The 23,339-nt window shown below is 41.3% G+C and overlaps 1 protein-coding gene across 11 annotated transcripts in view; it reads right to left on the reverse strand.

The window, feature by feature from the left end:
* PTPRT (protein tyrosine phosphatase receptor type T) overlaps positions 1-23,339 on the reverse strand; it is a 1,549,072-nt gene that overhangs the window by 59,848 nt on the left and 1,465,885 nt on the right. For all 11 annotated transcript variants that reach the window (XM_060190244.1, XM_060190260.1, XM_060190255.1 and 8 more), the window contains one exon: positions 23,074-23,161. In XM_060190244.1, coding sequence (XP_060046227.1) covers positions 23,074-23,161 — 88 coding nt within the window. The remainder of the gene's footprint in view (positions 1-23,073; positions 23,162-23,339) is intronic.

A 23,339-nucleotide genomic window follows, 5' to 3' on the forward strand; every position in this document is an offset into this window, starting at 1 on the left:
AGTACTCTCCGGGACATGTGGTGGCACACCTGGTTAAGTGTACACATCACAATGTACAAAGACATTAGTTCAAAGACTAGTTCAAGCCTCTGGTTCCCACCTGCAGGGGAAAAGTTTCATGAGTGGTGAAGTGGGGCTGCAGGTGTCTCTCTGTCTCTCTCCCCACCCCCTCCGAAATTCTCCCTGTCTCTATCCAATAATAAATGAATAAAAACGATTAACAAAAGCACATCTCCTACATCTAACTGGCACCCTGAGAGCAAAGCCATTACCTATTCCAGTCCTTGCTGTAACCTTTGCACTTCCATGAGTGAGCACATGAATGGATTACCTTCCCTAATTCTCACAGTGATCCAATGAAAGACACAGGATAGGTGCTATAAGCTCTTATTACATATCAGGAAACTGAGGCTCACAAAGATTGACTGTATAATCAGGGGTGGTGGAAGCAGAGTGAGATAGTATTATGGTTTTCCCTACTCTAGAGATGAAGAAACTGGGACTCAGAGAAGTCTAGCAAGTTTCTCTCATGACAGTCCCTCACAGGTAGAACTGCTATACCATCTGGTCAGATTTATCCTGCTCTGTCCATGTAGTGTGCTATCCCTGGTTCCCTGCCATCTTTCAGGTATTGCTCCTGAAGATTGTATATGGTTGGTCTCCAGCTTATTACTTGAGGGCTCCTGGGAGATATTCTCCCCAGTGGATTCATCACCTGACTCTAAACTTAGGTTGTTAAGTATTTTTATCATTGGTTGAAAAAAAAAAAGAAAGAAAAGAAAAGAAACAAAGGGAGGTGGGGCTATGGAGCAGCTGCCACTGTGTTTCTCTCCTATCCTCTCCCTGGTCAACTAGGAATACCAAAGGAGATCACCTGGGACCACAACAAGGCAGGGCTAGAATGACTTCAAGAACCCACCAAATCACCAGTGAGTGCAAATACTTGTGGCTCATGGACAGAGAGGAGCCTAGGGAGAGATTAAGTAGCTGGTAACAGTCCAGCAGTTTACCAGCTGAGGCACCACCTCCAGTCTGTTTTACACAAAAAGATGGCTAAAGAGAGGAGAGGACTCCCCTGAGACTCACCAAATGCAACTGTGAGTCTCCATTGCTACTGCCCTCAGAAGCTTGAGCAGCAGAGGGGAGGCCCTGTGCTGACACCAGGGGACAGAGAACTAACCAGGAAATTCAGGAGAAGATCTACACCTTGGTGGCATGTGTGGTGACAGCCTTACCATGCTGTTCTCCTGATGAGAACAAAGTTTCATCAGAACCTATAGACTATAAATGGGACTTGTTTAGAAACTCACAGGGCTGGGCAGGGCTGCACCGCTTGGAAGAGAAATTGAATTGAGCCTGGAGCTTTGGATCCCTGGGATGTGAGAGTATCTTTGCATAACCACTGTATTATTTCTCCCCCACCCTGCTTTATCTCTTGGTCAGGAGTTAGGGATTAAGCTAAGAAGCCTACTTATAGTTTAAAAGCCCTCAGGCTCCCATAGCATACAGAGAAGAAAAAGAACATTGTGCTCTAACTCAGGGATTAAAATAATATTGAAACAATTGTCAATTTCCACAACTGTGAACCACTTAAGTACATTACTTACACATAAGTCAATCCAGGCAAGAGTGATCAGTAATTTGAAAAGTACTGAGAGAGGGACCTTGTAACATACTATATAAAATGGTTAAACCAACAAGAAGAAATATTGGAGAAATTAACCAGGACAAGAGTCCAGCTAAAAGCCCCCCAAAGGTTGAGGCACAAAATAATGATGTCAATATCCAAGCACTAGCTAAGGAAATAATCACAGGAGTGAGTAAAGAGTTTAAAAGACTTGTCATTAGAAATGCACAAACAACAAATGAGACTCTGGAAGGAAACACTAATTATCTCAAGGTTATTAGAGAGCTGAAAGCTGAAATAGCTGAGCTAAGAACACAACTAGTTTAACAAGCAAAAACAGTATCAGAACAGAGTAACAAAATAGAACTACAGAAAACAGTAGAGGGGAGAGAGAATAGAATAAAAGAGGTTGAAGATAGAATTAGCAAGATTGAGGATGAATTAGAGACAACTAAAAAAGAAGTAAGAGACCTCAAAAAGATATTAATAAATACTAAAAACAACAAGAGAGAACTATGGGATGACATCAAAAGAAATAATATACACATTATTGACCTACCAGAGGAAGAAAGAGAGGGAGAGGAAGAAAGTATTCTTCAGGACATAATAGCTGGGAACTTCTCTAGATTAGACAACATCAAAGACATAAAGGTTCAAGAAGCCCAGAGGGTCCCAAACAGAATTAACCCAGACTTAAAGACACCAAGACACATCAAATTTAGAATGGAGAGGAATAAGAATAAAGAAAGGATCCTGAAGGCTGCAAGTATATTAACAGCAACACAGTCATAGTAGGGGATGTCAACACCCCATTCTCTCAACTTGACAGACTATCCAGGCAAAAAAATCAATAAAGACATGAGGGATAAACTAGAACTATTGGACATTTTCAGAGTCATTCACTACAAGAAACTGGAATACACATTCTACTCAAGTCCACAAGAATCATTCTCATGGACAGACCATATGTTAGGCCATAAAGAAAGCATCAGCAATTTCAAGAGTACTGAAATCATCCCAAGCATCTTCTCAGACCACAGTGGAATTAAACTAATGCTTAACAATCAACAAAAGATTAGTAAGAGTCCCAAAGTGTAGAAGCTCAACAGTACACTCCTTTACAGCTACTTGGTCAAAAAGGAAATAAAGGAAAAAATAAAAATATTTGGAGAGTTCAATGAAAATGAAGACACAAGCTACCAAAATATTTGGGACACAGCTAAGGCAGTACTGAGAGGAAAGTTCATAGCTATACAAGCACACATTAGGAACAAGAAAAAACACAAATAAACAGCCTGATTGCACATCTTAAAGAGCTAGAATAAGAAGAACAAAGGAACCCTAAAGCAAACAGAAGGACAGAAATAACTAAAGTTAGGGCAGAAATCAATAACATTGAAAGTCAGAAAACCATACAAAAGCAAATGTTGATTCTTCACATGAGTGAACAAAATCAACAGAATTGGCAGAAGTTCAATATATCACACAAGACTTCTATGAACAACTATATGCCACCAAGCAAGAGAACCTGGAAGAAATGTATGACTTCCTAGATACCTATAAACTTCCAAAATTAAATAAAGAGGAACTAGATAATATGGACAGGCCCATCACAGCTAATGAAATTCAAAGAGTTATCAGAAACCTTCTCAAAAATAAATGTCCTGAATAAGGTGGTTTTACAAACAAATTCTACAAAACCTTCAAGGAAGAGTTAATATCTTTATTTTTAAAAGTCTTCCAGAAGATTAAAGACACTGAAATACTCCCTTCCACCTTCTATGAAGCGAACATCACTCTGATACCAAAAGAAGACAGGGATACAACCAAGAAGGAAAACTAAAGACCAATATATCTGATGAATATAGTTGCTAAAATATTGAACAAATTCTAGCCAACAGATCCAGCAGTATATTAAAAAGATTGGTCATCATGACCAAATGGGGTTTATCCCAGGCATGCAAGGTTGGTTTAATATATGTAAATCAATCAACGTGATCCACCACATCAATAAAAGTAAGACCAAAAACCACATGGTCATATCAATAGATGCAGAGAAAGTCTTTGACAAAATACAACACCCCTTTATGATCAAAACACTACAAAAATTCGGAATAGACGGCAAATTCCTGAAGATAGTGGAGTCTATATACAGCAAACCTATAGCCAACATCATAATCAATGGTGAAAAACTGGAAGCATTTCCTCTCAGGTAAGGTACTAGACAGGGCTGCCCACTATCACCATTATTATTTAACATAGTTTTGTAAGTTCTTGCCATAGCAATCAGGCAGGAACAAGGAATTAAAGGGATACAGATGGGAAGAAAAGAAGTCAATCTCTCCCTATTTGCAAATGGCATGATAGCATACATAGAAAAACTTAAGGAATCCAGCAAGAAGCTTTTGGAAATAACTAGGCAATCCAGTAAGCTGTCAGGCTACAAAATGCCATGCATGCCATACATCAGACAAGAGGCTAATAACCAGAATATATAAAGAGCATGCCAAACTCAACTCCAAGAAAACAACCCCACCCCAAAATGGGGAGAGAACATGGACAGAATATTCACCACAGAAGATATCCAAAAGTCTGAGAAACACAGGAAAAAATACTACAAGTGCTTAATTGTCAGAGAAATGCAAATAAAGACAACAATGAGATACTACTTCATTCCTGTGAGAATGTCATACATCAGAAAAGGTAACAGCAATAAATGCTGGGGAAGTTGTGGGGGGTCAAAGGAATCCTCCTGCACTGCTGGTGGGAATGTAAATTGGTCCAATTCCTGTGGAGAACAATTTGGAGAACTCTCAGAAGGCTAGAAATGGACCTACTCTATGATCCTGCAGTTCCTCTCCTGGGGATATATCCTAAGGAACCCAACACACCCATCCAAAAAGATCTGTGTAGGCATATGTCCTTAGCAGCACAATTTGTAATAGCCAAAACCTGGAAGCAATCCTGGTGTCCAACAACAAATGAGTGGCTGAGCAAGTTGTGGTATATGTACACAATGGAATACTACTCAACTATTGAAAATGGTGACTTCACCATTTTCAGCCGATATTGGATGATGCTTGAAAAATTCATGTTAAGTGAAATAAGTCAGAAACAGAAGGATAAGTATGGGATCATCTCACTCTGAGGCAGAAGCTGAAAAACACCACTAGAAGAAAAAACACAAGTAGTTCCTGAACTCTAATTGGCATACTGTACCAAAGTAAAAGACTCTGGGGTGGGTGAATGGGTGGGTGTGATGGGAGAATACAGGTCCAAAAAGGATGACAGAGGACCTAGTGGGGGTGGTACTGTTATGTGGAAAAACTGGGAAATGTTATGCATGTACAAACTATTGTATTTACTGTCAAATGTAAAACATTAATTCCCCAATAATGAAACTTAAAAAAAAGAAACAACCCCCTCAAAAAAAAAAAAAAACTATGAGTTCTTAAATAATGAAAATGTTTGTTGTGTTTTTACTCATTGGTTTTGCTAATGACTCACTGATTCAAAAACCATATTGAGATATGTTTGCCCCTGGGATCTAATATATAGCACTGTGGACAGAAGTTCTGGTTTAAAATATTAAAATCGAATTTTATTTAATATAAAATGAAATTTCAAAATGAGAAGCAAAATAATTAAAAATTAAACAGATTAATTTTTTTAAAAACATTCTTAAAGCTGAAAGGTGCCTTTACCCGCCAGATGATGGTGTGATGGTGCTGACCAATATCTTATTTTCATGTACTTACTAAGAATATATTTAGTGTTCTGGTTAAATAGCTCACTTGGATAATGTACTGCTCTGTCATGAGTATGACCTTAGTTCAATCCTTGCTTCCTGACAGGCATTAAGCCAGGCCCCCCCCCCCCCCATTCTGCTCCATCCTCCATTGCTGACACTATGGCATACTTACATAATCATTGTTTTGCCTGAAAGATTCCCCACCCATTCCTTTGATCTATCTTCTTTCTTCCTCAAGACCCGCCCTGCCTGCAGGGTAACATTAATCCTACCAGTCAAAACCATCTCAACAGTTGCTAAGGAACTTCCCAGCCACTTCCGGTTTTATCCTATAAAGCCACTTCTGTTTCTGATTTCTCTCTTCGTCTCTTCTCTTTCTGTGTCCCGACCAGGAGGAGGGCAGGCATGCAGACAGGGAGGGGGATGCTGGCCATTGCAGTTTGGTGCCACATGGCTTAACTGGCTGTGCTCACAGAAGAAGAAGTGGCAAATCAGAAACAGAAATGGCTAGGATAAGGAAGTGGAGAAAGGAAAAAGGCATGCTGGGAGATACCCAATTTTCTCGTAAGGGTATGAGGGAATTAGGAAAAGAAGTGGGCAGATGCGGTAGACTAGGTGGTGGGTTAGGCTAGAGAGAGTTCTCCATGTCATAAATATAAGTGCTTAGATGGCAAGTAACCATGCTGGGCTCTCTCTGTAAGACATCCAAATATTCTATTCTCTAGGACCATGAAATGGCATTTTAGTATGACATGACCAAGATCCATTCCCATATGTGCTAACCTGTGGCAAATAGGATACATTATTTTTGCTATTATTTAGAATTTTCACCTGTTTGATTCTACCATTCTCAGTGGATTCTTTTTTCTTTCCTTTCCAAAGAGAGGGTGAAAAATAAAGAGAGTAGGAGAGACATTATAGTAGTGTTCCACTGCTCATGTAATTTCCCTTTTGCCTAGCACACCCATATGGTAGTTGGGTGCTTGAATGTGGTTGGGTCACAGCACATGTGAAAATGTGTGCTCTGCCAGGTGAGCACCAGGACACATTATTTTATATGCAATGTGAGGTTTGGAGGTAGGGTTCAGAAGTTGGTTCAAATCTTATTTCTGTCACATGGTAATTGGTCTCTGGTAGCCTTGTGTTCCTTATACTACTGATGTCAATACTAAAAAGCTCACAGAAACTTCTTATGATTGAGAAAATGCAGAATGGACAACTATGTGGACCTGAAGAGAATAAGAGGAAAGTCACAAGCTAGAATAAAAGGTTTAAATTACATAGCTTGTATCCCAAAATTTCAAATAATAATTAAAACTCAGCAATAAAAATACAACTAAAAATAGAGAAAAAAAAAAGTATCTGAACAGATCTCTCACCAAAGATTGCTGGGCTAGCATCACTGGAGAGAGAAGAGACCAGGAACTCGTGGCTGAGCGGGAACACAATGCAATTCCTCTATTGATCAGAGACAACGCCTTTCTATCTTTTGAAATGGAAGTGACAAGTGGGAAAAAGAAATGGCTAGGAGAGGGGGTGGAGAAAAAGAGCATGAAGGAAGCAAGCTTCTATAGCAGTTGTTGCGAAGGTTCTAACAAGTGGGGATTAAACCAATATCCTGCAGGCAGGGTGGGTCTCAGGCAAAACAATGATTATGTAAATAGACCATAGCATAATGACCAACAAAGATGATATATATAGTACAACTAAACTTATGAATACTCAACATCATACATCATTAGGAAATTGAAAATTACATTACATAGAGTTAGCTCTCATACCTATTACAATATGACCAAAGTACAGAACACATTACCAAATGTTAGAGCAGATGTGGAGTAGTAAGAGCTCTCATTCATTGCTGGTTGGAGGGCAAAATGTACAATCAATTTGGAAGACAATCTGGTGGTTTCTTTATAAGACTAAATACACTATTATCATACAATCAAGCAGTGGTACTTCTTTATTGTTACCCCAAATGAATGCTTCTAAGTTGTACTCATGTTTGCCACTAAGAAACCCTTCCTTCCTTCCTTCCTTCCTTCCTTCCTTCCTTCCTTCCTTCCTTCCTTCCTTCCTTCCTCCTCCCCTCCCTTCCTTCCTTCCTTTTCCCCTCCTTTCCTCCTCCTCCTCCGCCTCCTCTTCCTCCACCTCCTTCTTCTCTCCTCTCTCTCTCTCTCTCTCTCTCTCTCTCTCTCCCTTCTTCCCTCCATCATCTTTTCTCACTTTTTCCCCTTTAACCAGAGCACTGCCAAGCTTTAGGTTATTGTGGTGCCTGGGACTGAATCTGGGGCTTCTGGGACCTTAGTCATGAAAGTCTGTTTTGTAAACAACAGTGCTTTTATTTCCCTCAGCCCTCCCTTTTTTTTTAAGCCATGGTTTTACGTACATGCAACTTCACTGCACCAAACCACTTTATCATTAAGATACCTGGCAAAGCACATTTTGACCCCTGTGACATAATCTCTCTAGTCCCCATCAAGATGTTTTTCAAAGTGTCAGTAAGATAGGTCACTTGGAAAGGTATCTGCTCTGCCACGCATACTACCCAGGTTTGAAAGCTTGGCCCCAATGACACTTCAGTCTAGAACACTATATTGTTGCTTCTCTCTCTGTCTCTGCTTGTTTTTCCCTCATTCTAAAAGATGTTGTTCTGAAGCATTAAAGCTCCAGCAATAACTAATAAACTAACTAACTACAGTGTGTTTCAATAGCTGAATAGATAAATAAAACTGTGCTATATATTGGAATATTCCAATATCTATTGAAATTTTATCAGTGATAAAAGGAAAAAAATATTACACTATGAAAAAACAGCAAGGAAACTTGAATGCATGCTCCTAAGTGAAAAAAGGTCAGTATTAAAAGGCTTCATACTCTTTGATTCTGACTCTGTGACATTCCATAAAAGGCAAAACTAGAGGGGAGTCAGGTGGTAGCACATTGGTTTAAGTGCAGGTGGCGCAAAGGACCTGCGTAAGGATTCTGATTTGAGCCCCTGGCTCCGCACTTGCATGGGAGTTGCTTCACAAGTGGTGAAAAAGGCCTGCAGGTGTCTATCTTTCTCTTCCCCTCTCTGTCTTCACCCTCCTCTCTCCATTTCTCTCTGTCCTATCCAACAACAATGACATCAATAACTCTAACAATAAAACAACAAGGACATCAAAAGGGAATAAATAAATAAATAAATAAATATTTTTTTAAAAAGGCAAAACTAGGAGGTCTGGTGGTAGCACACATGGTTAAGTGCACATGGCGCAAAGCACAGAACTGCGTGGACGGGAGTAAGGATCCCAGTTCGAGCCCCCTGGCTCCCCATTTGTAGGAGTGTGGCTTCATAAGTGGTTAAGCAGGTGTCTATCTTTCTCTCCCCCTCTCTGACATCCCCTCCACTCTCAATTCTCTCTGTTCTATCCAACAACAACAGCAATCAACAGCAACAACAACAACAATAACAAGAGCAATAAAAATGAGAAAAAAATGTTCTTCTGGAGCAGTGAATTCATAGTGAGGATACTAAGCCCCAACAAAACCCTGTAGACAAAAAAAAGAAAAATAAAAAGGCAAAACTATGATGACAATAAGAATAGCAAGTAGGGAGAGCACAGGAGACATTGAAGGCACTGAAACTTCCATAGGACTCTATTAGGGTGGTTTTTTTAAGTTCACACATTTTTCAAGTCTTATAGACCTGCACAGCACAAAGAGTGAATGATAATATAAACTGTGGAGTTCAGCTAGTAATAATGGATCAGTACTAGCTCATTAATTATAGCAATTGTTACACTGATCCAAAGTGTTATGAAAATAGGGGGAAATGAATATGAGTGGGAAGGGGATATATGAAACCTGTCTGCACATTCTGCTTAATTTTAGAACAGTGTCAGGTACAAAGCAGGTGCTAAGAGGGTTGGGCGGTGGTGCACCAGGTTAAATAGACATAGTATGAAGCATAAGGATCCACACAAGGACCCTGGTTTGAGCCTCCAGATCCCCACCTGCAGGGGAGCCACTTCATAAGTGAAGGGCCTCCATCTCTCTCTCTCTCTCTCTCTCTCTCTCTCTCTGTGTGTGTGTGTGTCTCTTTCTCCTCCCCTGTCTATTTCTCTCTGTACTATCCAAAACATTGGGAAAAAAATGGCTGCAGGAACAGTAACAATGGATTCATAGTGCAGGTACCAAGCCCCAGCAATAATCCTGGAGGCAAAATGAAAAAAAAAAAAAGAAAGAAAGAAGCAGGTGCTTAATAATGGTGGTTCTGGGTTGGATGCAAGGCAGACAGTGAGCTGATGGCAGAGACCATAGAAACTCAGCACTCCCAATTTTTTCCTTCTGTGCCAACAGCAAATCCATTTTTCTTCAGAAGCAAAGAGCTATTGTGTGAAGTCATTAAAGGGCAGGACTCAGCCACAGGACCACCAGAAAGGCACTGCAAAGAATAGCTATGTTCTTATAGTTTATTTATTCCTTCTGGGAGATGCTAATATTATTCTGTGTCTCCTGTTTTTAACTTTATATAATTAGAAGGATAAAAAAACTGTGTTTATCCACAGCACATGGAGAAAGATGGGGCAGCGGGTGACGTGAAGGAGTTTATACAAGGTAATTTACAGAACGTTCATTATGTTCCATCTACATTTCGCAAACTTGAAAACCAGCTAATTTGGCTCTCCTCGTTTGATATTCAAGACAAGGAGAGGAATTGAGAAGAGTCATATAGAGGAGAAACAAACTCTTCAATGGTGAGGTAAGAAGGAGATGCAGGGGCCTGACTTCAGTTGGATCTGAGCTGAGGTAGGAGAGGGGGAACTAACTGGCTGGTGAGGATGAGAAGGCTCTGACAGCCAGTAGTGGGATGATGTAAGTGCAAAGACCTGCAACTCCAAAAATTCCTATGAACATGCATCTGGGGAAACAGAAACATCATTTCTCTGCTTAGAATTGATTAGTTTATCTTTAAATTTTATTTATTTTAATGATAGAAATATATAGAGAAAGACAGAGACAGGAGGAAAGAGACCAGAGCACTGTTCAGCTCTGGTTTATGGTGGTGTTGGGGACCTCAGAGACTCAAGCAGAATGTCTTTTGAAGAACCATTATGCTGTCTCCTCAGCCTGGACTTGATCTACTTCTCATATTTTTGGGATATTTCAGTAAATTAAAAATAAATTCCTTATGAAAGGGGGAGCACAAGCAAAAAAGAGAGATGTTAGAGCATTGCTCTGGTATATGTGGTGCTGGAGTTTGACCCCAGAGGTCTATGGACTCCAACTGCGGAGACACCTCTGTGACTGCTCAGTAAATTTTTATCAAACAGCTATCTGTAGGAGAGGCATGCCCTGGTCTGTAGTGTCTGCTGATTTCAGACGTATAAGCAGCCCACTATAACTGCTTTCCAGATACAAACATGATCACAACTATTTCCCCATATTTCTGGACATGTAACATTCTGCTCTTTCAGTCTGGCATGCATCAGTTCCAGGACACCACATACAGAAATGAAAACCTCACCACACTTTGCATTGCTTTTCATGATCTGATGGTTTGGGACCGACTTCCCTGGCTAGTCCCATTCTTACCTCCCTACATGCTAGTCTCAGTCCAGATCCACTGAATCAAAAACTCAGGGTGGGTGCTCAGTTACATCTACTTAGACAAGCCTTCCAGGTAATGCTAAAACATGCCCAGGTTTGAATGTGTAGCCAATACTTCATTATTCAGCACAGTAGTGTCCTGGCTATTATATTAATCTGTTCTAAGAAAGGTCTTACTGGAATAGGCCATTAAGCTAGAAACCCACCTTGTGCTAAGCTGTGATACATGGGACATTACCTGTGTAAAATTTATGTTCTTGGTATTGTTCCAGAAGACTTATAGATGCTGTGCTATTGATTCTTATCATAATCCCATGAGGCATACACCATCACTCATTGTATAGATGAGAAAGGGGGCTTCCTTATAAAGTGGTAGGATCCCTAACCCTTCTGGAATCCCAAGATCCCTTACCTCTATATCACTACCCTTCAGACTCTAACACTGACCAATTCCAATTTGATACCAATGTTAACAATGCCTCACCCCCAACAGAGAAGAGGGCTTTATTTCCTCCTTTGGTCTAACTCTGCAGACAACAACTCCTCCCTTCCCTCCAGCATCAAAGGCAACTCTTTAAATCAGTCTTCACATGTCACATCTACTTAAGAAAAAAGAATCACTTCTGAGAATGGGGCAGGAAGGGAATATCATTTAGATACATGATATTCATTCTTCCTGTCTTGTGGGCACTGAGGAGGGTACAAAAAGGTGCAATTTTTCAGAGAAAAGAGATTTGACTCATTACAATGAATTGTGGAGCCAAAAAATCATTTCCTAGAAGTATTGGAAATGTTAATGCCATCATCTTGCACGAGTGGATAGGGAGGAGGCAGGTAATTCCACTGAGACTGCCTGGGTACCTCATTGAAGCTAAAGGTCTGCACATTCAATCTTGATTGAATTACCATTATCAAGAGAGAGGGTGGCTTGGGTATGGGAGGGAGACAGCCCAGTATTCTATACACATCCTTGTTCCTACAGTTCCATGCTGGCTGAGGTTGGGAAGCTGCACTTTTCAGGGTCCTATGAAGAGCAACTATGACAGATGAAACCTTTTTTTTTCTTTGAGAGGGGAAGGGATACTTAAAAAATATAAAGAGGTGGAGTACTGAAAGAAGCTAGAGGGTCAGGAAAATCTGATGAGTTGATAGTTTTATCCTCAGCATAAACAAATGAGGAACCATTCTGAATAATAGGAGAAAGTTTTCTTTAAAAAAATTTATTACTTACTTTTTTTTTCCCTCCAGAGTTATCACTGGGGCTAGGTGCCAGCACTACAAATCCACTGCTCCTGAAGGCTATTTTTCCCATTTTGTTGCCCCTGTTGTGGTTGTTATTGTTGTTATAGTTGTTGTCGTTGTTTTGGATAGGACAGAGAGAAAGCGAGAGAGGAGGAGAGACAGAGACAGAGAGGAAGAGAGAAAGATAGACATCTACAGACCTGCTTCACCACATGCGAGGTGACGCCCCTGCAGGTGGGGATATGGGAGCTCAAACCAGGATCCTTGAGCCGGTCCTTGTGTTTTGCGCCACGTTAACTCACTGCGCTACCGCCCAGCCCCCCTCCCCCACTTACTTATTTAGTATTAGATAGAGACAGAGGGAAACTGAGAGGGGAAGAAGAATAGAGAGGAAGAGACACAGAGAGACACCTGCAGCCCTGCTTCGCCACTTGTGAAGCTTTCCTCCTGCAGGTAGGAAGCAGGGGCTTTAGCCCTTGTCCTTGTGCACTGTAATGTGCATGATTAGTCAGGTGTGCCATAGCCTGGCCCCCAAGAAAAAACTTTCTTATTTGGATTATTTCAGAAGTAGTATATTTGGCAGTATATTTGAAAGGTGATACCAGGAAACACAGCAAGGGGGACAAAAAGTGAGATGGAGAAGCATCTTCGATAGTTGTAGCTTAATCTTGATGGTTAACTCTGAGAGACAAGGTAGAAAATGTACTGCTAAGTTATCTCATTTAAGGGGAGCTATGCCCACTCCTGTCAGTCATAGGGTGCAGGCTGTTCACAGGCACATTTCATTCCCTGTCCTTCCAGTCTTTCCTGCATAAATCAAAAGCACCAAAGAATTCTATACCAGGGTTGATCTGGTGTAGGCAAAGCCCACTCTCAAAGACAACAACGAACAATGAAAGCTAAGAGCCAGGAGCAAAACACTCATTTTTGTCACCCTCCCTCTGTCTCCTCTAGAAATCAGTAGGAAAAGTATTGTGAGAACAAAGACCTCTGGATTTGCTTTCATGTTGAGTTTCACCATAGAAGTGGGTATAAACTCTCTGAGCTGAACCCAGTCTGATGTTGAAATCCTTAGTACTTTTTCCTCAAAGAAGTAGAGTTTGAGGGGTAGCTAACCTCAGTGAAGGTCTCTACATCTCTGAATCATCACTTCTTGACTTCAAATTCAAAGAAGTTTGGCTAAGTCTCATCTAGGTTTAAACGACTGCTTACCAGAGTTAGATTTAGTATCCATTCATCCTAACTTCCCTCTTTGCACTGAGAGATGAGGAACTGAGGGTCAAATAGATAAAGTGAACTTGCTGCAAGTCATGCACAAGGTAGAAGGTGAAAACCAGATCAGAATGGGGGTCTTCCTGACCCTACTGTCCAGTTCTCCAATACACCTGGGTTAAGGGTGAGAGTATATGTTCCCCTTCATGGGGCAGGCTTCATGGGGGGTGAGGTAGTAGGGGGGTGGGTTGGGACACAGATTTTTGGTGTTGGGGATGGTGTTTATGTATACTCCTATTAATGTGTAGTCCTATAAATCACCATTTAATTAATATGAGAGGGGAAAATTGATAGAATCTCTCAAACTTTTTAATGCACAGACCATAGTCTGCGTCTTTGATATGCTGACTCTCTTAAAAGCTTACTCCAGGGAGAACAGAAGTAACCAGTGGCACAGCCTTATACAAATAACAGCAAAGGACATAAATTATGGTGATGTTGTGTAGGATACAGCAAATTCTAACAAATGCATTTTTCAAAGCTAACTCAATTGCCAAATAATATGGTTATAGCAATAACTATCTACTACTGCCTTGTTAAACCCTAAGACAGCAGGAACGTACCACTTCCTCTATAGAGCCTATATTTTCCCAGTCCTGGAACCTCTAGAGTGGGGCTCACTTTCCTGCATGCTTCTCCCAATTCATACCAAATGATATGGCATCTGCTTATCCCAACCTAATCAATGCAGAGTACCACCTCAGCATGCTTCACTTCAGACTGTGTCCAGAGATGTAAGACATGGAATGTCAGCCCTTTAGCCTCATTACTCGGGTGAGACCTTTCCTTTCATAGGATTCTGTAATTCCATTCCAGGAGGTCCACTTCCCAGCAAAGTCTCAAAACCTATATATAGAACTGGTACCAAGAGATAGGGCATATGTTCACATGTATCCAAATATTGTTGACTTTCAACCCCATCAATTTGATGTGATCTGGAGCCCTTATTCAGATTAGGAGCCTATTTGACCTCTGCATCCCTGCAGATCTGAGCTCACATTCTGTGGTCATCAGTAGGAACATCCCAAGCTGCCCCAATGTCAGGACCCATCTTACTCAGGTGTAGCATAGAGTATGTTGTCCAGCCTCCCTTCAGAGGATGGAACGTTCTCTGCCATTGTTGATCCAAGTTAAGGGCAATTTCCTATGGGAGCCCACAAAGGGGTCTATAGTGTTGTTCCTGATAGAGATGATCAATAACAATGGAGAGAGAGATTTATTTGAGGTCTAGGCCCATCGTGTCATTTGGGAATCTGAGAACTCCCCAACAAGGGCCCCAGCTGATGGGGTGGCCTGACTCTATTTTAATAATGACTCTTTAGTCACTGTAATGCCACCCCATCAGCTGGGGCCCTATTCGAGGAGTCCTGAATTCCCAAACAGACATGATGGGCCTAGACCTTGAACAGATCCCTCGCTCCATTGTTACTGGTCATCTCTATCAGGAGGAACACAATACACCCCTTTGTGGGCCCCCATAGGACCTTGCCATCAACATGGACCAACAACGGCAGAGAATGTTCCATCCTCTGAAGGGAGGATGGACAACATACTCTATGCTACACCTGACTAAGATGGGTCCTGATATTGGAGCAGCTTGAGATGTTCCTACTGATGAACACAGAATGTGAGGTCAGATCTATAGGGATGTAGAGGTCACATAGGCTCCTAAGCTGAATATGGGCCCCAGATCAGATCAGACCAGATCAAATCAAATTGATGGGTTTTACAGTCAACAATATTTATACACCTTTCTCATATTTAGGAGCTACTCTCTTCCCTGATGCAGCTTTCTGGTCCTTTTTCCAGCCATGACATCATCTCCCCAGACAAAAACTAGACATAACACCTGCATATCAGATTTCAGACAAACACCCCAGACAAACACCTGCATATCAGATTTCAGGCTCAGGGGAAAAAAAAACTAGTGTAGCCATTAGGCCCTTTTGAATGTAACTAAAATATGCCTACTAGCTATCTACAGAATGGAGACTCCCCCCAACTCTTCATCTGCACTACTCCAGCCTTTAGGTTCATGATTAGTCAACAACTTGTTTGGCTTTATATGTTAACTCTCTTTTCAGCCACCAGGTTCCAGATGCTAACATCATGCCAGCCAGACTTCCCTTGACAGATGACCCCACCAATGTGTCCTGAAGCTCCGATTCCCCAGAACCCCACTAGGGAAAAAGAGGGGCAGGCTGGGGTTATGAATCGACCTGTCAATGTCCATGTTCAGCAGGGAAGCAATTATAGAAGCCAGGCCTTCCACCTTCTGCATCCCACAATGACCTTGTGTCCATACTTCCAGAGGTTTAAAGAATAGGCAAGCTATCAAGGGAGGGAATGGGATATGGTGTTCTGGTGGTGGAAACTGTGTGGAGTTGTACCCCTCTTAGCCTATAAGTTTTGTCAGTGTTTCCTTTTTATAAATAATTAATTAATTAATTAAATAATAATAATAAAAGAAGAGAAAAGCTATCAAGGTAGGGGATGAGATACACAGTTCTGGTGGTGGGAATTGTGTGGAGTTGTACCCCTCTTATCCTATTGTTTTGTCTGTGTTTCCTTTTTATAAGTTAAAAAAAAATGAATAGGAAAGCTATCAGGGGAGGGGATGGGATACAGAGTTCTGGTGGTGGGAATTGTACCCCTGTTATCCTATGGTCTTGTCAGTGTTTCCATTTTATAAATAAATAAATTTAAAAAGAAAATAATAATGAATAAAATAAAAAGATAATGTGATCTAGCTACTTTTTCTATAGCTTCCTTTGCTGAGGTTATTCTGGGCTAGCTCAACCCTAATACAGCATATACTTTTCTTTCTCTGTTCTTGGCCATCTCCCCTTGAGATCTCTAACCTGCTTGTGATCCACCCACACCTAGTTCACACCTTTGTAAGCAACACTTTTATTAAATTCTCCTTAAATCATACTATTTGAGGGCCCCATCTGCTTCCTGCTAGGATCCTGACTGATCCCAGGAGGGGATCCTCATTTTACAAAATTTGCAACCCCTGTGATCACTTCTTCTCAGTATAATTTCTTCCCATCAGCTTAGGAAGCACCATCTAGAATTTCCACATAGGTAATTTTGAAATAGATCCTAGAGCTACTTGAATGCAAAGAACCCTTTGTTCTGTTTTCCTCATTCATTTCCTTTCCTTTCACTTCTTTTCCATTTCTATTCCCTGGAAACCCCAAGTCTCTATTGCTACATTCTAAATAAAATTATTTGGAAGAAAGAGCTGATTTAGCCAAGGTTTCTCTTTCATTGTTTCATTTGCAGGCAGTGCCCTCCCTCCCAGTCTTCCCCTTTCATCTTTTCTGTTCTCCCTGGCCTGGGCCTTTGTCTTTGCTTCAGCCTCTCAGTGCTCTAGGTTCCTTAAGATGCTAATCACACCCTATTTTCTTCTTGTGCCAAGAATATTTCCATTTATCAAGCCACAGCAGACTTTGCCTTTGGGAGGGACACATACAAGGGCAGGAATACTTTCCATTTCTTCAATCTGTTTCTTTTTTACTTTTCTCATTTTAATTCCAGGATATATATTTTTTTAATCCTAGTTCTTCTTCATGTCTTACATTGCTTTCTGAAGGCACTAGTTACACTGCAGATCCTTTCCAGCCTTGATCTGTTACAGAACTACTGAGGTAAGGTAGAAAGGAGATTCAGGTTCAAACTCTTTTTAATTTTATTTATTTATTCCCTTTTTTGTCCTTGTTGTTTCATTGTTGTAGTTATTTGTTGGTATGCTTCTAGTTCTGCTTCTGGGATCTAGTTCTGCTTCTTACATTGCTTAACATTGTGGTCTATTTACATGGTCTTTCTGTTACATTGGTTTGGTCTCACTACCCCCCGCCTCCGGGAGATTTGGTTTAGCCCTTTCTAGTTTTGCGCTTCTTCCTTCTCCCTGCCCCATACCCTATGTACTTTCTGAGTTCCTGACTCTGCCACTGGAGGAGAAGGATGTAAAACAGATTTGTGTGGTGACTAGATTAGATTAGTTTTTTTAATCGTTTGCTCATGAATAAAGATTAAATTGCATTCTCCACTCAATTGTGTGTCCGTGGTCTCTGTTTTCTGCCCACAAAGCTAGCCTGGAATACTGGCGCCCTGGACTTTGACGACAGTTATTATTGTTGCTGTTCTTGGATAAGACAGAGAGAAATGGAGAGATATGGAGAAGACAGAGAGTGGGAGAGAAAGATAGACACCTGCTTCACCACTTGTGAAGTGACTCCCCTGCAGGTGGGGAGCCATGGGCTTGAACAGGGATCCTTAAGCTGGTCCTTGTGCTTTGCACCATGTGTGCTTAACCTGCTGCACTACCGCCTGACTCCCAGGTTAAAACGCTTTAAGGTGGTACTGTTAGATGAGATCGGCAACACTCAAATGGTATGTTGGTCAAGAAGATATCATTAGGTGTTTGACTTTGCTCTGCATGCATCTGGCTCTCCCCGAACTAGAGATAAGATGAGAATTCCTGTGCAAGTCATTTATACAAGAGGTGGAGAAGATTCAAGGAAGGGGGTGGGAGAGTCATCCAATGATGGCAACCCACTCAGGATGGCACACCTGTTTGAGCACATATGTTACCATGCACAAAGACCCAGGTTCAAGTCCTCAGTACCCACCTGCAGGGAGAAGCTTCTTAAGAGCTTCTTAAGAGGTGAAGCAGTGCTTCAGATCTTGGTCTCTCAGTCTCTCTCTCTGTATATATATATATTATATATATGTAATATATATAATATATATGTAATATATATATGTAATATATATAATAATATATATATTACATATATATTACATATATATATATTACATATATACATAATATATATATTACATATATATAATAATATATATGTAATATATATATATGTAATATATATAATATATATATATATACACACATATACCCCTCCCCATCTGTCTCTCTCCCCCATATCTATCTCTTATTCCCCTCCAGATTTCTCTCTGTCTCTATAAAATAAATAATCTTAAATTAAAAAATCATTACTATTATGATTACCTTCAGCCCATGGGAACTCTGTAAATGGTCTAAAATGTACAGTGGAGCGATTGTGGAGAGCTTAGGGTTGAGCTCTTTCATGGTTCAGGGAGAGACAGCCTCATGCATGGACAGAGAGTCCCTCCCCAGCTTTGGAGAAAATTCTTAGCAAAAAGATGCAGACAGGACACACATTTCAAGGAGATACCTCCTTCCAAGGTGCTGCAGATGCAGGGCCAATAGCTGTCAGCCATAGCCTCCTTGAATTTTGCAGCCTGAGAGCCTTCCTGATGCACACTACTTCTGGTCCTGGATGTCCACACTTCCAGCCATCTATGTGGTACCACACAGTAAAGGATGAGGCTGTGGAGTGTGGGTGAGGTTTTCCCAAGAGGAAGGAGCAGTCATCTGAAGGGTTTTCAGCAAGAAAGTGTCATGATTGAAAGCATACTTTGAGAAAGTTCCTCTGGCTTTTGACAGATAGGAAGAAAGTTAAAAGCAGAGTAGCCAAGGAGGCTGGACAGAGTCCAGGTGAGAGCTGACAGTAGATTTGCAAGGGTACTGAATGCCCAAAGAGAGCAGTAACACATCCAGAGAGATGCAGAGCTTGTGTTTTTTTTTTTTTTTTTTTTTAAGATTTTGTTTATTTATTTATGAGAAAGATAGGGGAGAGAGAGAAAGAACCAGACATCACTCTGGTACATGTGCTGCCAGGGATTGATCTCAGGACCTCATGCTTGAGAGTCTAGTGCCTTAGCCACTGCGCCACCTCCTGGACCACAAAGAGCTTGTTTTTTCTATCTTGTCCACACAGGCTTTAACTGGCTGCCTATCCCTAAGGCCTAGAATGATCAGCCATGATATTCTAGTCCATTTAGTGGACATTATCCAAATTAATAATATGATAGCAACAGACAAATTACTTGATATCTTGTGCTTCAATATGCAAGCTCAGTCGATACTGAGTGGCCAGCAGTGCCCAGAATGGGAGTCCCCCAGGAACAGAGACTGTGTCTCAGTGCCTACAAGGGGCCTAAATTAAGGAGGAGGCGTATGTGTCACTCACATGCATTTCTTGAACATTGGAACATCTCTTCCCAATGCTTCACCTGCAAGAAATCTTGCTGTCTGCACTACCATATTCCAGGAGACAAATTGTAAGTATATTAGTTGTTATTAACTTTACAACTCGCAGCCCCTTCCTAAAGCAGCACAGGAAATGGTGAAGCTTAAACTTCTGTCTCAGTCTTCCACACTGTCTGTATGTTTTCCTTCTCCAATTTTTTTTCTTAGGCAATGTCTAGACGATTAAATTAAACAAAATACTGAACTGTGCTAGAAATAATTTGTTTTTCAAGAACTTTCTCTGTGTGGGGTGTATGTGCATGTGTATGTGTGTGTTAACTAGGTTATTCTTATAGTTAAGACCAAAGATTTCTATGCACCCAATTGGGGAGTTGCTAATATTTCCTAGTTAGCTTTTCTGTACCACGGAGACAAAGACTGTTGTAAGCTCCTGTCCTAATCAGAATTTGTACTCATCATTTTTCATGAGCTAAGCTTATCCTCTGTATATTGTTGTTGCTTTGAAGGCTGTATTTATAAACTTGGCAGTGACAATATTTCTGTGAAACTTGTGTGGGGTGTAAAGTTCCAGAAAACTCTTATTTCTCCATCTTCTCCCAGAACTCAATATTGTGTACCAGTTATACACAGATATTGCACTGAATTTTCCAGGACTCATAGACTCTTGATGGGATGAATAAAGGAAGTCCCAATCAACTACTCCCCCCCTTTCCCCTTACATGATTCAAGCGCAGGTCTCTGGTTTCAGATACAGAGGCACAACCACTCACCCAGAGCCTTTAGCCGTACCAGGGGAAGGTTTCTAGTAACCTTACCTGCTATTAATAATAAAGAAAACCTGCAATGACACACTTCCTGGTTCTGATCACACCTTTCAGATGTTTTCACTTATCCATTTCATTCTTTCCCTTGTTCTCCCCTTTCTATGACTTATCTCGACAAAGACACAACCATCTCTACATAACCAAGTTTCACTTTACGTGTCCAAAGTATAGAACAATACAGATATAAATCCACCTATCCCTTTAAGCCTAGGAAACATGGAAACCCTTTCCCTACCTTCTCTCTGCACCTCCAAATGCACATACTCCACACCTTGAGACCAAACTAACTTGTCTTCTTCCAACATGAATCCTCGATATCCCTTTCTACCATACATACGTAACATTCTAGAATGCACACCACCTGTGTACTTCTAACGGACACCTCCCCCCTTTTCCCACATCTGCTCATACTCATTCTAACAAAGAAAAAAAAAAAACACGTTCCATAAATCACTTTGCTCCTGGATGTGACCACGAGTGGGACAACCAAAACACTACCATCAGATTGACTGCTCCTTCATCCTCTTCTGCACAAATATGGATCATGAACACAAATCGATTCATGCACCATTACAAAACTACTCATGATAGTGTTCTTTACTTTCATTAGTTTTTTTAATCTCATCCATGAAATACAACAAATAAGTTTGTCCATGGGGCACACATCAATGACACACACATACTTTTACTCCAGAACTACTTAGGAATCTTGGAATTACACCCACATAGACCGATTTCCTTGACCGCTCCTCTTTATTGAAACACTGACAGAGGCGGAGATCCTCCTTGGCTATACAACGTACAGTTACTGGAACCTCATCTCTGCACGCTCTACACAAGCTCTTCCTATACTGACCTTTCTAAAGCAAGTACCTCATCTTTAAATGACTCTAAGTAACAAGGGCCCTGTAAGTCAGGGTCTGCACAGGCACAGGTGCTTATTCTGACTCTACAGGAGGAAAGTATGTTCCACACTGGAGCTGGAGGACGTATGGAAGCACACTGACTTTTCTAGTGACCTTTCTAAAACAAGTACCTGATCTAATTCCCCCCCACACACACATACATCTATCTCAACATGACTCATTTCAAATTCATCCATGGGGATTCAGTGAGTTCTGGCTGAAAGGGAATGGAGTGCTATGTCCACACTGCTCAGTAGTGACTCCAATGTTACTGCAATAACTCAGAGTAGTGATAGCATGAGGAACTGTGCTACAAGTTTTGTGCATCTTTATCAACACCCCTATCTGTATAAATTTCATCATTTCAGAGATGAGAGAGGTAAAACTTAGAAAGACCAGATAAGTTGGCCAGGCTGCTATACCTGGGATAGAGGCCCAGGTAGTCTGATTGCAAAGAGTCCTAATTATTCTGCAGTACTGCCTTCACTGTATCACACACTGGGTCACACTTACAGTTCAGCAAAAGTCAGTGTGCTTCCATACGTCCTTGTCCTCTAGCTCTAGCGTGGAACATACTTTCCTCCTGTAGAGTCAGAATAAGAACCTGTGCCTGTGCAGACTGACTCACAGGGCCCTTGTTACTGAGAGTCATTTAAAGCCTCCCAGTAGCAGCAGAACCACACAGAAATGGTGATGCCCTAACCTTACCACTAGCATGACAAGAGAATCCTTGAGTTTTGTTGAGCTCTGAGCTATCTGCTCCATCAAATTCTCTGACTCAGACCAGATTTCCCAGCTTCTTTTGAGTACCAGTCTTTGCTTGAAACTTGCTTTACTTTCTTGAAGTTGTACTATTTTCTTGCAGAGGAATTCTCAGCCCCATCCTTCCAGACTGAATTTTGCTCTCATGCCAAGTAGGTTCCAAAGAATAACTTTACATTCAAGGGATTTCTAGGGACAGCTGGTATTCTTCCCCAACCTGAGGAATCGTCATCCTCATGGTCATCGTGTGTGTGTGTGTGTGTGTGTGTGTGTGTGTGTGTGTGGTGAGGCCTTGAACATGAGTGGTTTCACTGTGCTATTCTGGGTCTGATATTATATTCAGACAGAAAAGGAGATAGAGAAAGAGGGAGAAAATCCATAGCACTGGTACTCCCCCAGTGCTGTGGAACTCTACATGATGCTGGGATTTGAGTTTGGGTTAACTGACCTTGGCAAGACACAGACACTACCCAGGGAGCTAGCAGTCTAACCCTAATTTGAGGAATTCTTAAAAATATTTTTTGCTATTTATTTTGGATAGAGACAGAGAGAAAGTGAGTGAGACAGACATGGAGAGAGAGATATAGACACCTGCAACACTGCTTCATCACTTGTGGAGTTCCCCTCCCTTTGTAGGTGGGGGCCAGGTGCTTCAGCATGGGTCCTTATGCACTGCAATGGGTGTGCTCAACAAGGTACACCATCACCCAGCCCCCAATATGAGGAATTCTTGAGTAGCCAATGCCAACCAGTGTCCTTCAGAAGTTCCCTGGATAGACTCTGCCTGGAGCCAGCTCTCCACTTCCCCACCCTCTTCCCTGGTTGAGATCAGTCATGCTCTGTCATCTAGTCCAGATTCGACAGGGAGACACTGAAATAAGTCTTCAAACTTGGCATGTAGACCCAAAGTAAGAAACGTCAAGAAAACATAATGAATACTAGAATCATAAGTTACTTTCCCCCTATCCCTGAAGCCCTCCCAGAAGGGCACCTACAGGATATGATGTTTCCATATCGATTCTTATTGCGATTTTCATCCTCTTTGGCCGTGTCCCACGAAGCTGTCTGCCCTTCTGGCAAGGCCTAGAAAAGAAAGGGTGGTTAGAATAGCTTGAGATAGGAACTCTACCCAGGTGTCAATGACCTGGGGGTGGGGGGATGGACGCTGAGACCCACTGTGATGCATCAATATGAATAAAGGGCTGTGTTTTGTATAGAGCTTGGGAAAAATATAGATTCAGCATCTCCATGGAAGTATTTA

Source organism: Erinaceus europaeus, chromosome 1, assembly GCF_950295315.1.
Source record: "Erinaceus europaeus chromosome 1, mEriEur2.1, whole genome shotgun sequence".
NCBI lineage: Eukaryota > Metazoa > Chordata > Mammalia > Eulipotyphla > Erinaceidae > Erinaceus > Erinaceus europaeus.